The 17,342-nt window shown below is 48.1% G+C and overlaps 1 protein-coding gene across 3 annotated transcripts in view; it reads left to right on the top strand.

The window, feature by feature from the left end:
- The window catches only part of acss2l (acyl-CoA synthetase short chain family member 2 like), a 138,926-nt gene that overhangs the window by 54,348 nt on the left and 67,236 nt on the right, over positions 1-17,342 (top strand). Inside the window, exons 3-4 of one of the 3 annotated variants that reach the window (XM_070895999.1) lie at positions 4,667-4,758; positions 10,898-11,001. In XM_070895999.1, the coding sequence (XP_070752100.1) occupies positions 4,667-4,758; positions 10,898-11,001 (196 nt within the window). Of the gene's footprint in view, positions 1-4,666; positions 4,810-10,897; positions 11,002-17,342 lie in introns of those variants that run through there. The other 2 variants (XM_070896007.1, XM_070896017.1) reach the window with 2 other exon arrangements.

Raw genomic sequence — 17,342 nt, 5'->3', positions numbered from 1 at the left:
ATCGTGGCCGGCTTCAGCATCATCACTGGGGTAGACGGGGAGAGGCCTCATGGTGGGGATCGGAGACCTGGTGAGGCGATCGGTGGCCCTGTGAAGTAGTCTCCGATCGCGGGGGTGGGTTAGGCAGGGACCCTGGATCCAGGAGGTAGGTATAAAGCCTATGAGACATTGCAACAATCCAGAACCCTTACTTACTGAAGACTGGCTGTCATATTGGTGATCGCTTGTTGTCTTTATCTGTTGTTATTGAACAAAGAGCTGTGTCACTTTTTCAGAGCATGGTTTCAGCAAGACCTTGGTAATGCAAGTCATTCAAGGTCTTTCACTGTAAAGATATTTTCAATCTGTAACTAGGAAGTTTCAGCCTTGGCATTTTATTCTGCAATATTGTCCTTGAAATGCGTGTACACAATGTTGAGTAGCAGGCAGCAAATGTAGCTAGGCAGCTGGCGAACGATTTATTTGTCCATTTTGAATCTTATGCAGTGGACAACTGTCAAGAATGATTTTCGGAGTGACTGGAGGTGTGGTTGATTACAAGTGCTCTCTGATATAAGTGACAGGATACTCGAGTGATATTAACAGGACACCACTCTTTGGGGCCGAAATTGCCCTGTTCTGCGCCTCCAGTTAGCGCCTCCGGAGGGGGGGGGGGGGAACGCTAATGGGGCGCAAAACTGTTTTTGTCCTGGGGTGGGGTGGGGTGGGGGGGGTGGGCGTTAATGGCTCCCACGAAATTGTATGGGACTTAGTGGAGGCACGAACACGGCAACGTCATGCCCCGCTAATACCGCCCAGAGCCGCCGCGCCTCCGCCGATGATGTCACCGCCGTGCTTGGCGACCCCTTTCCGCCCCGCGGTGGAAATTGCCTCGCGCCCCGTGAGGCTGGCGTGGGCATCGGAAGTTAAAAGGGAGTTGCGCTGAGCAGTGCACCGCCATTTTCTTTCTTCAGCCGACTCACCGGTCGGCCCATGCTCCAGCGATGCTGCGTGGTCCGGGCCTCCATCGTGCAGCGCGCCACTCCATTTTTTTGTTAATTCCATATTTATTTAATTAATTGAATTTAAATTCTCCCCAGCTGCTGTGGTGGGATTTGAACTCACGTCTCCAGATTATTTGTCAAGGTCCCTGGATTACTAGTCCAGTAACTTAACCGTACCCAGTAAAATTGACCCCACTATGTCCTGCCGAGCTTTGCTGGGATGATGGGCCTTCCACAGGAGATCTTGAATGAGGACGAGAAGCCAATATAAAGAGCGCTTTACCAGCAGCAGCAGTAGCAGGAGGAAGAAGCGGGATGAGCCCTTGGAACTGAGAGAGACATATTAAGCAAAATCCGATAAATACCACCTTCTCCAACCAACCTTTTTCTTCTTAGGCAGTCCCCCGGAGTCGAGAATGACTTGCTGCCACACTAAAATGAGTTCTAAGGTGACTGATGAGATCAATGCGGGATCTACAGTCTGTGTCACATGTGGGGCAGACGGTAATTGGAGGGACGGGTGGGTGGGGTGTTTGATTTGTCGTATGCTCCTTCTGCTGTTTGTACTTCTCCTCCACTTTGAATGGTCTTGGGCCAGGGACTCCCAAGATTCAGTGGGGATGTTACATTTTTTTAAGGAGGCTTTGAGGATGTACCTTGAAGCGTTTTCTCTGCCCTCCTGTGTCTTGCCTGCCGTGACGTAGCTCAGAGTAGAGTGCTTTATTTGGAAGTCTAGTATCGGGCATGCGGACAATATGGTTCGTCCATCGGAGCTGATCGAGCGTGGTCAATGCCTCGATGTTGGGGATGTTGGCCTGAGAGAGAATGCAGACATTGGTGTACCTATCTTGCCAATGAAGTTGCAGGATTTTGCAGAGGCAGAGTTGGTGATATGGAAGGGGTTAGGGAAAACCAACTCCACTGGTATCTTCCTCCTGATGAAATGCTCAGAACGTCATCATCATCATCAGAGGCAGTCCCTCGGAATCGAGAAAGACTTGCTTCCACTCTTAAAATGAGTCCTTAGGTGACTGAACAGTCCAATATGAGAGCCACTGTCACAGGTGGGACAGATAGTCGTTGAGGGAAGGGGTGGGTGGGACTGGTTTGCCGCACGCTCTTTCCGCTGCCTGCGCTTGATTTCTGCATGCTCTCGGCGATGAGACTCGAGGGGCTCAGCGCCCTCCCGGATGCACTTTCTCCACTTAGGGTGGTCTTTGGCCAGGGACTCCCAGGTGTCAGTGGGGATGTTGCACTTTATCAAGGAGGCTTTGAGGGTGTCCCTGTAATGTTTCCTCTGCCCACCTTTGGCTTGTTTGCCGCGAGGAGTTCCAAGTAGAACGCTTGCCTTGGGAGTCTCGTGTCTGGCATGCGAACATTGAAGCAAAGCTGACCAAGTGTGGTCAGTGCTTCAATGCTGGTGATTTTAGCCTGGACGAGGACGCTAACGTTGGTGCATCTGTCCTCCCAGAGGATTTGTAGGATCTTGCGGAGGCATCGTTGGTGATATTTCTCCAGCGACTTGAGGTGCCTACTGTACATGGTCCATGTCTCTGAGCCATACAGGAGGGCGGGTATTACTACAGCCCTGTAGACCATGAGCTTGGTGGCAGTTTTGAGGGTCTGGTCTTCAAACACTCCTTTCCTCAGGCGGCTGAAGGCTGCACTGGAGGCGGTGGAGATGCTCAACATCTATAAGATAAACGTCCTCCACCAGCCTGTCCTCGCCGCACAGCACTGCCCCCTGGTCATCAAGATCCATGGCACGGCCCTGGACAACGTGGACCATTTCCAATACTTCTTATCAACAAGAGCAGACATTGGCGACGAGATTCAGAACATAGTCTTGTCATAACCAATATCTTGTTTCGTCCAACCAACCAGTAAAGAGGTGGCCCTCTGTTGTAGCCCTTATACTGACACAATCCTTTGTCCTTATTGTCAACCAAATGGCCTTTCCTGTTCCCTTTTACCTTGGTTCAAGAATAGCACTTCTGCCTCTGTGTTAGAAGATCTGAAGTGTCCAGAGACTTAAGCTCATAATCTGGGATGACACTTCAGTGCAGTATTGAGGGAGCGCTGCACTGTCGGAGCTGGCGTCCTTCAGATGAGATGTTACCCTCACAGGTAGATATAAAATATCCTATGGCAATATTTGAAGAATAGTAAAGGCAGTTCTCTTAGAAGATAAATGCAGTATTATTTCCAATCTTATAAGTACACCTCTTAATGCGGTAGACATTCAAAATTTATGCTGAACTATGGAGAGTCTTGCGATCTATGCTTATGGCAGCTCGGAACTAGGCTGATCCTGGGCCAATGCCACATCCACTATAGCCAGCAGAGAGAGGACACTTTCATTCATTCAAACACAGGAGCTCTTTCACTGTGCCTCACTGTACCCCTGACACAGGCCAGATGAGTTTCATCAGGTTTGGAGAAGGCTCCATGGAAGAAAGTGGTTAAAAGGCCAATGAAGGCCGTGAAAAAAGCAAACCAAGCACTAGGGTTTATTTCTAGAGGCATAGAATTGAAAAGTAGGGAAGTTATACGAAACCTGTATCGAATCTTGCTTGGACCACACTTAAAGTACTGCATACAGTTCTGGTCGCCATATTATAAAAAGGATATAGAGGCACTGGAGGGGGTGCAGAGAAGATTTACAAGGATGATACCAGAAATGCGAGGCTATACATATCAGGAAAGGATGACCAGACTGCGTCTCTTTTCTCTTGAAAAATGAAGGCTGACGACCTAATAGAGGTCTTTAAAATTTTGAAAGGTTTTGATAGAGTGGATACAGAGAGAATGTTTCCACTTGTGGGAAAATGCATAACTAGAGGCCATCGATATAAGATAGTCACCAAGAAATCCAATGGGGGATTGAGCAGTGTGGGTAGAATGTGGAACTTGCTACCACAGGGAGTGGTTGAAGCAAATAGTATAGATACATTTAAGGGGAGGCTAGACAAGCATTTGAGGGAGGAGGGAATAGAGAGTTATACTGATAGATTTAGATGAGGAAAGATGGGAGGAGGCTCGAGTGGAGTATAAACGGCAGTATGAACTGGTTGGGCCGAATGGCCTGTTTCTGTGCCGTTACCCTATGTAATCTATATAATAAATAATGAAATTGATTAAAAGGGGTGCGGGGGGGAGGGGGGGTTGCTGCGCTGTGGCTGCGTGTTTAGCTAAATCACAGAGATCAGGAAAAACCTAGGCTTGTGCTGAGTAATCGGAACTCAAACAGGGCAGCATTCAGCATTACAACTGGCTTCAGCGGCTCCGGGTTAACAAGGGGGAATTTGGCTTGACTTCCAGCTCCTGATTGCTTTTCAATGATCCCTATGTAGGTTTCAGCATTAGGTGAGGACAGGACTGAGTTTTACTGAGGTGCCCATTCGATTGAAACATATGATAATGTTCACTGTCACGGGCACACCCCTGAATAATGGCCACTTGGATGAGGTACTGGAGGACAAACAATGCCCATAGAACCAAACTTCAGATTGGATCACCGGCTTCAGGAATGGAGGGGAGAAATTCACTGAGATAAAAAGAAGGGGTTTGAAGAGAGAGTGTAATAAAACAAAACATTCTGTTGATTTCCAAACAGAGAGGCATTGATGATGTTGGTGTTGTACATTTTTTTAATCAGGATAATTTTTGACTTACTATTCCAGGGAAGGAAATGAGCCCCATGACTGCTCCACCATAACCTACTCTCAGCTCCTAAAGGAAGTCTGCAAGTTTGCCAATGTCCTACGGACTTTAGGTGAATAATCCCTTTTTCCAGGCAGGACTAGAGAGTTCTTATCTTATCCATGTAAGTAGCGAGCTCTGTTATTCCAGTAAGTAGAGAAGGTATTCGATAAGATGCCACACAAGAGATTGTGACACAAGATTAGGGCTTGGGGGTAATATATTAGTATGAATTGAGGATTGGTTAACGGACAGAAAACCTAGAGTAGGGATAAATGGGTCATTTTTGGGTTGGCAGGCATAACTAGTGGGGTGCCGCAAGGATCAGTGCTTCGGCCTGAGCTAATTACAATCTATATCAATGACTTAGATGAAAGGACCGAGTGTAACATATCCAAGTTTGACAATACAAAGCTAGGTGGGAAAATAAGCTGTGAGGAGGATGCAAAGAGACTGCAAAGGGATATAGACAGGTTAAGTGATTGGGCAAGAAGGTGGCAGATGGAGTATAATGTGGAGAAATGTGAAATTATCCACTTTACTAGGAAGAATAGAAAAGCAGAATATTTTAAGAAGGTGAGAGACTAGTACATGGGATTCAGAGGGACCTGGGTGTCCTTGTACACAAATCACAGAACGTTAGCATGCAGGTACAGCTAGCAATTAGGAAGGCAAATGGTACGTTAGCCTTTAATGCAAGGGGGTTGGAGTACAAGAGTAAGGAAGTCTTGCTGCAGTTATATAGGCCCCCACCTCATTGGTGAGACCACACCTGGAGTACTGGTCTCCTTACCTAAGGAAGGATATACTTGTCAGAGGGGGTGCAACGAAGGTTCACTAGATTGAATCCTGGGATGAGAGGGTTGTCCTATGAGGAGAGATTGATTAGAATGAGATTATATTCCCTAGAGTTTAGAAAAATGAGAAGTCATCTTAGAGGGCTTGACAGGGTAGATGCTGAGAGCTTGTTTCACCTGGCTGGTGTGTCTAAAACTAGGGGTCACAATCTCAGAATAAGGGGTCAACCATTTACGACTAAGTTGAGGAGAAATTTCTTCACTCAGTTGGTTGTGAATTTTTGGAATTCTCTTCTCCAGATGGCTGTGAATGCTCAGTCACTGAGGCTATTGAATTCTAAGATCAATAGATTTTTGGGCACTCAGGGAATCCAGGGATATGGCGGGAAATTGGAGTTGATATAAAAGATCAGTCATGACCTTATTAAATGGCGGAGCTTGATCAAGTGGCTGTATGGCCTACTCCTACTCTTGCCCGTATTTCTTACAGAGCTCTGTTATTCCAGTGAGTAGAGAGCTCTGTTATTCTACTGAGTAGGGCACTCTGTTATTTCAGAGAGTGACTGTATCTGCAGTGTGATAGCAGGATGTAACTGAGCTGCATGATTCTCCAGTCAGTTTCTGGTATGAGCCAGGCATTGTGAGGGCATCCAGAGATACTTCCCCCAGGAAAGGGACTGAAGGTAAAGAAAGAGGAGAAAAACAAATGCAGGTTGCTATCATACAGCTCCAAGTGGTTGATAATAGTCTCGTTACAGGAGTCAGGGTTCTAAAGGTAGAAGGATTATAATACAACTTGATTTTCTAAAAAAAAAACAGGAGAGTGTAGGCAATAAGAAATGGGAGATTTTCGCCCTCAATCTTCTATTAAATCAAAGTAATAGAAGAATATTTCTTTTTCTTTTATGGTGTCTTGTGATAAATCTTTTTTGTGTGCATTTTACTTACATAAAACTACATACAATATACTGCACTGATCAGGCCATTTGGCCCAACCAGTCTGTGCTGGTGTTTAACTCGACATGAGTCTCCATCCACTCCATCTGCCTCATTGCAGCCTTTCAGCATATCTATCTATTCCATTTTCTCTCAAGTACTCATGTAGTTTCCTTTTGAAAGCATCTAAGCATCTAATCTATTGCCTTAACCACTTCCTAACCACTCTCTGAGCAAAGACATTTTTTCTTATTTCCCAATTGAATTGATTAGTAACCATCTTTAGTAACCAGGCAGGGAAGTCATCCCCGGTGTCCTGGCCAATATTTATCCCTCAATCAACGTAACAAAAACGATTATCTGGCCATTATCACATTGCTGTTTGTGGGAGCTTGCTGTGCGCAAATTGGCTGCTGCGTTTCCCACATTACAACAGTCACTACACTCCAAAAAGTACTTCATTGGCTGTAAAGCGCTTTGAGACGTCCGGTGGTCGTGAAAGGCACTGTATAAATGCAATTATTTCTTTCTTTTATTTATGGCCTCTAGTTCTAGATTCTCCCACAAGTGGAAACATTCTCTTCCTTGGTGCGATTTTTTATAAAGTCTGGTGCCATTGCAGGAAATATGCACCACTTTAGGAGTAAAGTCACAGCAACAGACATCAAAAGCACAACCAAGAACAGGAAATGCTGAACATTGCCAGGGTAACCTTAGAGAAGCTATCATAGCATCATAGAATGGTTACAGCGCAGAAGGAGGCCATTCGGCCCATCGAGCCCGTACTGGCTCTCTGCAAGAACACGTCAGCTAGACCCACTCCCCTGCCCTTTCCCCGTAGCTTTGCAAATGTTATTCCCTCAGGTACTTATCTACCGTAATTCCCTTTTGAAAGCCACGATTGAATCTGCCTCCACCACCCTCTCAGGCAGTGCATGCCAGATCCTAACCACTCGCACAACATACCATGCAGGTATACCCAACTTTTCATCACACTTGTTACAGTACACACAAGCAGAGTTAGCAGCAGGCGTTTGACGGGGGCTGTGACATGATCTTGTGAATTTACTGCCATTTCTGAATTGTCATTATGAATGCCCATCAGTATGTTTTAATGAAATAAAATGATTAACACTCCAACTTACTCCCGTTTCATTTCATCACCATGGCAATTCCACCACAGAGACAACAAATTAAACCAGTTAATGCACTCATATCAGGTAACAGCCACCTTATCTCCAGAAAGCAGCTGTAGCTAATATTACACAAAATTAAACCTTCATATAAGACGACAGCTATTCATGCCCCAGAAGGTTCTTGTCGAAGTAAATAAAAACATTAATAAGTGCATTTTAACCATATAATTGTTATATATCACATTGCAGAATTGACATAATCCCATCTGTTAGGTTATGATTGTGCCCCCTGGAGCTCTCTAGTGTAGACTCCAGCAGGGTAAGCAGGGTCAGAAGGAGGCCCACCTCATCGGCATGGGGCCGGTGAGTGAGTGCCTGTGTCACTCTGGTCCATACTGCTGGACACCCTTTGTCATAATCATCATCATCATCATAGGCAGTCCCTCGGGATCGAGGAAGACTTGCTTCCACTCTTAGCATGGGTTCTTAGGTGGCTCTGTACAGTCCAATATGAGAACCACAGTCTCTGTCACAGGTCGGACAGACAGTGGTTGAAGGAAAGGGTGGGCGGGGAGTCTGGTTTGCTGCACGCTCCTTCTGCTGCATGCGCTTGATTTCTGCATGCACTCGGTGACGAGACTCGAGGATGCACTTCCTCCACTTAGGGCGGTCTATGGCCACGGACTCCCAGGTGCCAGTGGGGATGTCGCACTTTATCAGGGAGGCGTTGAGGATGTCCTTGAAACGTTTCCGCTGTCCACCTTTGGCTCGTTTGCTGTGGATGAGTTCCGAGTAGAGCACTTGTTTTGGGAGTCTCGTGTCTGGCATGCGAACTATGTGGCCTGCCCAGCGGAGTTGATCAAGTGTGGTCAGTGCTTCAATGCTGGGGATGTTGGCCTGGACGAGGACGCTAACGTTGGTGCATCTGTCCTCCCAGGGGATTTGTAAGGGCGCCATGGGTGGCACATTTTCACAAATAAACTTGCATTTTCTTTGGGGGCTCCATAACCCGGACACCCACCACACGCCCTCTCTCTCCCTTTCTCCCCCATGGGGCCTACACGTGCCTTTCTGGAGGCTGGTGTGCCTCACCCAACTCACCATATCAGCATCCAAACATATGCCGGGTCCCATTAGGACCGGGCAAGCCGGAATTCCTCGTGTGGTGGTGCCCTGCCCCCTCGCCCTCAGTGTCCTGGTTTAGCGCAGGCAGAGGTCTTTGCTCCAAGCAAGGCCACTACACACTCCTGTATAAGGCTGGAACCCACCATGTCTGGATCCCAGTTGACAGAGTTCAGTTGGGAGTTCATAAGAACATAAGAACATGAGAAATAGGAGCAGGAGTAGGACAGCTGGCCCCTCGAGCCTGCTCCGCCATTTAATAAGATCATGACTGATCTGATCATGGACTCAGCTCCACTTCCCTGCCCGCTCCCCATAACCTTTCACTCCCTTATTGCTCAAAAATTTGTCTATCTCCACCTTAAATATATTCAATGACCCAACCTCCACAGCTCTCTGGGTCAGAGAATTCCACAGATTTATGACCCTCTGAGAGAAGAAATTCCTCCTCATCTCAGTTCTAAATGGGCAGTGCCTTATTCTGAAATTATGCCCCCTAGTTCTAGATTTCCCCATGAAGGGAAACATCCTCTCTGCATCTACCTTGTTGAGCCCCCTCAGTATCTTATATGTTATATAAGGGGTTATGGGGAGCGGGCGGGGAAGTGGAGCTGAATCCATGATCAGATCAGCCATGATCGTATTGAATGGCGGAGCAGGCTCAAGGGACCGTATGGCCTACTCCTGTTCCTATTTCTTATGTTCTTATGTTCTTATGTTCAATAAGATCACCTCTAGTTCGCTAGAACAGTAAGTTGGAGTTAATTTCTTTGAGGGCAAACATAACAAAACTGTGACTCTCAGAAATCAACTATTTATTTTAAAATTTTCTGCCTCAAGTTTGTGCACAAAAAAAATGACAAAAGAAGTAATGTCTGATTGGTTCCAGCTCTGCCCTCCAACCTATCTGGTTCTGACAGGCTCCAGTCGAACATCTCAAATGATCTGATTGGTGATTGGGCCTCGCCAGAAACTCTGTATCCTCACCATCGATTCCATCTCCCTCCCTTGCCATTGTCTCATCCCCAATTTTCATTGCACCACCATTGGCGGCCTTGCCTTCAATTGCCGAGGCCCTAAGTTCTGCAATTCCCTCCCGTGACTTCTCCGCCTCTCGCTCCTCCTTTAATACGCTCCTTAAAACCAACCTCTTTGACCAAGCTTTTGGTCACTTGTCGTAATATCTCCTAAGTTTCTCAATGTCAAATATTGTTTGATAACGCTCCTGTGACATGCCTTGGGTTGCTTTACCGTTTAATGGCGCTATATAAATGCAAGTTATTATTGTTGGATCAGACTGCGCACAATCTTTGCAACTGATTCGACCCAAGTTGGGCTTCGGACTCCATACACTCATCATTACAAAAACAGTTTATTGACACCTCTGTACCATTGTCACCCCTACCCCTGCCTCAACCCACCTGCTGCTGACACCCTTGTCCATGTCTTTATGACCTCAAGACTCAGCTATTGCAATACTTGTCTGGATGGCCTCCCATCCTCCGCGCTCTGTAAGCTTCAGCAATTGACTTGCAACACTTCAAATTTAAAATCTTACCTTCGTACTTAAATCCCATTGTGGCCTCGCCGCTCCCTATCTCTGTAAGCTCCCCCAGCCCTATCCTGAGCTCTCCGTTACTCTGAACCTTTGTGCTTTCTCCCCTCTCTTGCCCCACCATTGATGTAAACTCTAAAAGTTCCCTCCCTTTCTCCTCTGCCTCTCCATCTCCTCCTTAAAACCTACCTCTTTGACCAAACTTTCGGTCACCCTTCCTTGTATCTCCTTTGTCTCAGTGTTCATATTTGTCTCATTTTGCCTCTGTGAAGCACCTTGGAATGTTTTTTCTACATTACTGTTGCTGTTGTTATTGACAAGCTTCTAATGCCAGTGAGAAAAAAGCAGATTTTTTTCTTCTGAAATACTGACAAGCAAACACATGAGTCAACAAAAAAAGTTGTCAGCTTAAAATGCTGATGCATGTATGTTGGAGAGAAAATAAAGTGAAATTCTTGAGGAAAGGCTATAAATGGAACACAGAGACTGAAGGTGATGCTGTTGGAGAGAGACAGAATTTTCCACTGGTTGGGACATTCATTCAGGACTGATAGACTGAACCCTTGTCAAGTTTCATAGCCCTGTCAATTTAAATCCAAACACTTAACATCAGAAATCTTCCAATCAGTCATAACTAAACTGCAGAATATCTAATTCTCTTTGTAGGGGTGCAGAAAGGAGACAGGGTTGCCATATACTTACCAGTGATCCCGGAGCTGATATATGCAATGCTGGCATGCGCAAGAATAGGAGCAGTACACTCAATAGTGGTATGTATGTCCTTGGAATATCCGACTGCTCGATGAGCATTGTGTTTTTAAATCAATAAATGCAGGTGAGGGGCCAAAAAACCATTGTAAAATACAACGCCAAGGTTGAAAGAGTAGAACAAAAGACAAGGTGCACATGAAACATGGAGGGCAGGTTCGCTGTCCTCGGGGAAGGCGGGGGGTGGGGATCGCTGGGGAGTGCAAGCTGGTATGACTGGTGAGACATAAAGCTGAGGCCCCATCCATCCACTCAGGTGAATGTAAAAAAGTCAAAGACTAAATCTGAAAAAGAGTATGGGCGTTCTCCTGATGTCCTAGCCAACATTTATTTATCAACCAACACCACTACAAATAAGATTATCTGGCTATTTAACTCACTGTTTTTTTTATAGGGACCTTGCTATGTGCAAATTGGCCGCTGTGGCAGATTACATTCAAATATATATTTCATTGGCTGCGAAGTATTTTGTACCTGGGGCGGCATTAGGACCTTGCAACCAGTGCAATTTCACGGGGTTCTGAGCTAGTCAGGGGTCACAAGCCAGTCAGGTGTCACAAGCCAGTCAGCGGTCGCGAGTTAATCAGGAGTCATGAGCCAGTCAGTGGTGGTGAGCCAGTCAGGGGTCGCGAGTCAATCAGGGGTTATGAGCCAGTCAGGGTTCGTGAGCCAGTCAGAGGTCGTGAGCCAGTCAGGGGTTATGAGCCAGTCAGGGGTCGTGAGCCAGTCAGGGGTCGTGAGCCAGTCAGGGGTTATGAGCCAGTCAGAGTTCGTGAGCCAGTCAGGGTTCGTGAGCCAGTCAGGGGTTGTGAGCCAGTCAGGGATTATGAGCCAGTCAGGGGTCGTGAGCCAGTCAGGGGTCATGAGCCAGTCAGGGGTTATGAGCCAGTCAGAGGTCGTGAGCCAGTCAGGGGTCGCGAGTCAATCAGGGGTTATGAGCCAGTCAGGGATCGTGAGCCAGTCAGGGGTCGAGAGTCAGTCAGGGATTATGAGCCAGGGGTTCCAAGGGTACATCAGCGGCAGGTCAGGGCCACAAAAGGAGCGGGAAGTGGCGGCCATGGGCAGCGTGGAGGCCCTGACCTGTGAGAAACCATCAACGGCAGGTCGGGGCAATAAAAGGAATGGTGAGCGACCCAGGGAGCAGCGTGGAGGCATGCCACTACAAAGTACAGCACGTGCTGGTGCAGAAGGGTGACGGCTGTGAAGAGTGACGTCATCAAGATCCAGGTCCATGATTGGGGCCTAGGGGAGGTGTGAGTTCGGAACTGGGGGCCCAGGGGCAGCATGGGCCAGCCCACATTGCGATAGGTCCGTGCAGCAGAGCTGGTCTCCAGTCGTCTTGGGTAATCCTTGCTACTGCACCAAGACATAGCTCTGTCAAGCCCGTGTGGTGGCTGGTGTGCAATGGCCACCCCACATTAAAAAAATTGATGCACAGGCATCTTCCACCCTTAAGGATGTAGTTCGGATCCTTCATTGAAACACTGTGAACTCTTCCTTTTTTTGGCGTGGAAGCAAGTCATCTTCGTTTGAAGGGGTGCCTATGATGAACTAGTCAAGGATCCCGAGCCAGTCAGGGGTCATGAATCAATCAGGGGTTGCGAGCCAGTCAGGGGTCATGAGCCAGTCAGGGGTCATGAGCCAGTCAGTGGTCATGAGCCAGTCAGGGGTCACGAGTGAATCAGGGGTGCCAAGCCATTCAGGGATTCTGAACCAGTCAGGGGTCACGAGCCAGTCATGAGTCACGAGCCAATCAGGGATCACGAGCTAGTCAGGGGTCACGAGCCAGTCAGGGGTGGGAGCGGATCCAGTGAAAGGATACCATGCAGTGGTAATAGTTGATCCTTGATCATTTTGTCAACTTTTTATATTACATATTGCAAACATGCCTTTTGATGATTGTACTTCTGTGGATTTGACACCAAATTAAGTAGATAGTGTTGTGTATCTGTAAAGCATGCACTCCTATGTTCTGCCACCAGGGACCGCATCCCCTGAAGTCCCAAAGGATCCCAGCATCCCTTGGGAGCACTGTATATAAGCTGGCCTTTAAGGTCTGTTACTCACTCTGGAGTGTCTTAATAAAGACTGAGGTCACTGTTACTTTAACCTCCCTGTGTGCAGTCTCATCTGTGTTAGGAACACAACAACTGGCGACGAGTACACGAATCCAACGCAAAGATGCAGCAAACTGTGGGCATCCTGGAGAAGTTCTCGGAGGATGAGGACTGGGAAGCCTATGTCGAATGGTTAGACCAGTACTTTGTAGTCAACGAGCTGGACGGAGAAGGAAGCGCTGCAAAAAGGAGAGCGGTCCTCCTCACGGTCTGCGGGGCACCGACCTACAGCCTCATGAAAAATCTTCTGGCTCAGGTGAAACCCACAGATAAGTCGTATGAGGAGCTGTGTACACTGGTTCTGGAGCATCTTAACATGAGGGAGAACGTGCTGATGGTGAGGTATTGGTTCTTTACATACCAGCGATCTGAAGGTCAGGCAGTGGCGAGCTACGTCGCCGAGCTAAGGCGACTTGCAGGACAATGTGAGTTTGATGGCTACCTGGAGCAAATGCTCAGAGACTTTTTTGTACTGGGCATTGGCCACGAGACCATCCTACGAGAACTTTTGACTGTAGAGACACCGACCCTCAGCAAGACCATTGCGATAGCACAGGCGTTTATGTCCACCAGTGATAACACCAAACAAATCTCTCAGCACACAAGTGTTAACAATGTTCATAAATTAACTGGAACTGTGCTTGCGAGCAGAAATGTACAGGGCAGAACCCACGAGTCTGCAACTACCAGCGCCTCAGATGACTCAGAGTCCACAACAAAGGATGAATGCAAGGCAATTCATACCTTGTTAGCATTGTGGAGGCTTCCATTCAGCCTATTCATGTCGCTTCAAAGGGTATGTTTGCAAGAGCTGTGGAACAATGGGGCACCTCCAACGAGCTTGCAGATGAGCTGCAAGCTCTCCAAAACCTGCTAACCACCACATGGCAGAGGAAGATCGGTCCATGGTGGATCAAAGCAATTTTGAGCCACAGAGAGAGGAGGCAGATGCTGAAGTACATGGGATGCACACAGTTTCGACGAAATGTCCACTTATAATGCTAAACGCAAAATTGAATGGCTTACCCGTAGCCATGGAAGTGGACACTGGCGCTAGCCAATCCATTATGAGTAAAAAGATGTTTGAGAGACTGTGGTGCAACAAGGCATTCAGACCAGCCCTGCGCCCCATCCATACGAAACTGAGAACGTACACTAAAGAGCTTATCACTGTCCTGGGCAGCTCCATGGTCAAGGTCACCTACGAGGGCATGGTGCACGAGCTGCCACTCTGGATTGTCCCGGGCGATGGCCCCACACTGCTTGGAAGGAACTGGCTGGGCAAAATCCGCTGGAACTGGGATGACATCCGAGCGCTATCACATGTCGATGAGGCCTCATATACCCAGGTTCTGAACAAATTTCCTTCCCTTTTTGAGCCAGGCATTGGAAACTTTTCCGGGGCGAAGGTGTGGATCCACTTGGTCCCAGAGGCACGACCCATTCACCACAAGGCGCGAGCGGTACCTCATATGATGAGGGGGAGAGTGGAAATCGAGCTGGACAGGCTGCAACGTGAGGGAATCATCTCCCCAGTGGAATTCAGTGAGTGGGCCAGCCCGATTGTTCCAGTACTCAAAAGTGATGGCACGGTCAGGATTTGCGGCGATTATAAAGTAACTATTAATCGTTTCTCGCTTCAAGACCAATAGCCGCTACCTAAGGCAGATGACCTATTTGCGACGCTAGCAGGAGGCAAGACGTTCACCAAGCTCGACCTGACTTCGGCCTACATGACGCAGGAGCTGGAGGAGTCTTCGAAGGGCCTCACCTGCATCAACACGCACAAGGGACTGTTCATCTACAACAGATGCCCGTTTGGAATTCGGTCGGCTGCAGCGATCTTCCAGAGAAACATGGAGAGCCTACTCAAGTCGGTACCACCCACGGTGGTTTTTCAGGAAGACATATTGGTCACGGGTTGGGACACTGCCGAGCATCTACAAATCCTGCAGGAGGTCCTCCAGCAACTGGATCGCGTAGGGCTGCGGCTGAAGAGGTTGAAATGCATCTTCATGGCAACAGAAGTGGAGTTTTTGGGGAGAAAGATCACGGCGGACGGCATTCGGCCCACAGACGCCAAGACAGAGGCTATCAGGAACACGCCCAGGTCACAGAACGTCACGGAGCTGTGGTCGTTCTTGGGACTCCTCAACTATTTTGGTAACTTCCTACCGGGGTTAAGCACCCTTTTAGAGCCCCTACATGTGTTATTGCGCAAAGGTGAGAACTGGGTATGGGGTAAAAAATCAAGTAATTGCTTTTGAGAAAGCCAGAAGCATTTTATGCTCCAACAAGCTGCTTGTATTGTATAACCCGTATAAAAGACCGTACGAGCATGTGATGCGTCGTCGTACGGAGTTGGGTGTGTATTACAACAAGCTAACGTTGCGGGAAAGTTGCAACCTGTCGCCTATGCTTCCAGGAGCTTGTCTAAGGCCGAGAGGGCCTACAGTATGATTGAGAAAGAGGTATTAGCGTGTGTGCTCGGGGTAAAGAAAAGGCATCAGTACCTGTTTGGCCTCAAATTTGAGCTGAAAACCGGCCACAAGCCCCTCATATCACTGTTCGCTGAAAACAAGGGGATAAATACTAATGCCTCAGCCCGCATACAAAGGTGGGCACTTGCACTATCAGCGTATAACTATACCATCCGCCACAGGCCAGGCACCGAGAACTGTACGGATACTCTCAGTCGGCTACCATTGCCCACCACGGGGGTGGAAATGGCGCAGCCTGCAAACTTGTTGATGGTGGCGCAGCCCGCAGACTTGTTGATAGTCATGGAAGCATTTGAAAATGATAAATCACCTGTCACGGCCTGCCAAATTAGGACTTGGACCAGCCAAGATCCTCTGCTGTCCCTAGTAAAAAACTGCGTACTGCATGGGAGCTGGGCCAGCCTCCCCGTTGAAATGCAAGAGCTAATCAAGCCGTTCCAGCGGCGAAAGGACAAGCTGTCCATTCAGGCAGACTGCCTGTTGTGGGGTAACCGCATAGTGCTACCCAAAAAAGGGTAGGGAGACGTTCATCTCGGATCTCCACAGCACACACCCGGGTATAGTAATGATGAAAGCGATAGCCAGATCCCACATGTGGTGGCTCGGTATCGACTCTGACTTAGAGTCCTGTGTACGGCAATGCAGCGTATGTGCTCAGTTGAGCAATGCGTCCCGAGAGACACCACTAAGTTTGAGGTCCTGGCCCTCCAGACCATGGTCGAGGATCCATGTCGACTATGTGGGCCCGTTTCTCGTTAAAATGTTCCTGGTGGTGGTGATGCTTTTTCAAAATGGATTGAATGTGAAATAATGTCGGGAAGCACCGCCACCGCCACCATTGAAAGCCTGAGGGCCATGTTTGCCACCCACGGCCTGCCTGACATACTGGTCAGTGACAACAGGCCATGTTTCACCAGTGCCGAATTTAAAGAATTGATGACCCGCAATGGGATCAAACATGTCACCTCGGCCCCGTTTAAACCAGCCTCCAATGAACAGGCAGAGCGGGCAGTACAAACCATCAAACAGAGCCTCAAACGAGTTACAGAAGGCTCATTCCAAACCCGCCTGTCCCGAGTACTGCTCAGCTATTGCACGAGACCCCACTCGCTCACAGGGGTGCCCCCGGCTGAGCTACTCATGAAAAGGACATTTAAAACCCGACTCTCGCTGGTTCACCCCAAGCTGCATGATCAGGTAGAGAGCAGGCGGCAGCAACAAAATGTAAACGATGGTCGCGCCATTGTGTCACGGGAAATTGATCTGAATGACCCTGTGTATGTGCTAAACTATGGACATGGTGGATCGCGGGCACGATGATAGCTAAAGAAGGGAATAGGGTGTTTGTAGTCAAACTAGACAATGGACAAATTTGCAGAAAACACCTGGACCAAACGAGGCTGCGGTTCACAGACTGCCCTGAGCAACCCACAGCAGACACCACCTTTTTCGAGCCCACAACACACATCCAAAGGATCACACCACCCCGGACCAGGAAATCAAACCCATCACGCCCAACAGCCAAGCAAGGCCAGGCTCACCCAGCAGCCCTGCAGGGCCAACAACATGCCAGCCCAGCGAGGGCACAGCAAACACACCAGAACAGACATTTGTACCAGGGAAAGAAAGACTCCCGACCGCCTCACCTTGTAAATAGTTTTCACTTTGACTTTGTGGGGGAGTGATGTTGTGTATCTGTAAAGCATGCACTCCCATGTTCCGCCA

The sequence above is a fragment of the Pristiophorus japonicus genome, chromosome 1 (genome assembly GCF_044704955.1).
Source record: "Pristiophorus japonicus isolate sPriJap1 chromosome 1, sPriJap1.hap1, whole genome shotgun sequence".
NCBI lineage: Eukaryota > Metazoa > Chordata > Chondrichthyes > Pristiophoridae > Pristiophorus > Pristiophorus japonicus.
Note: the sequence above shows the minus strand (reverse complement) of the source record. Positions and strands in the feature narration are given on the sequence as shown.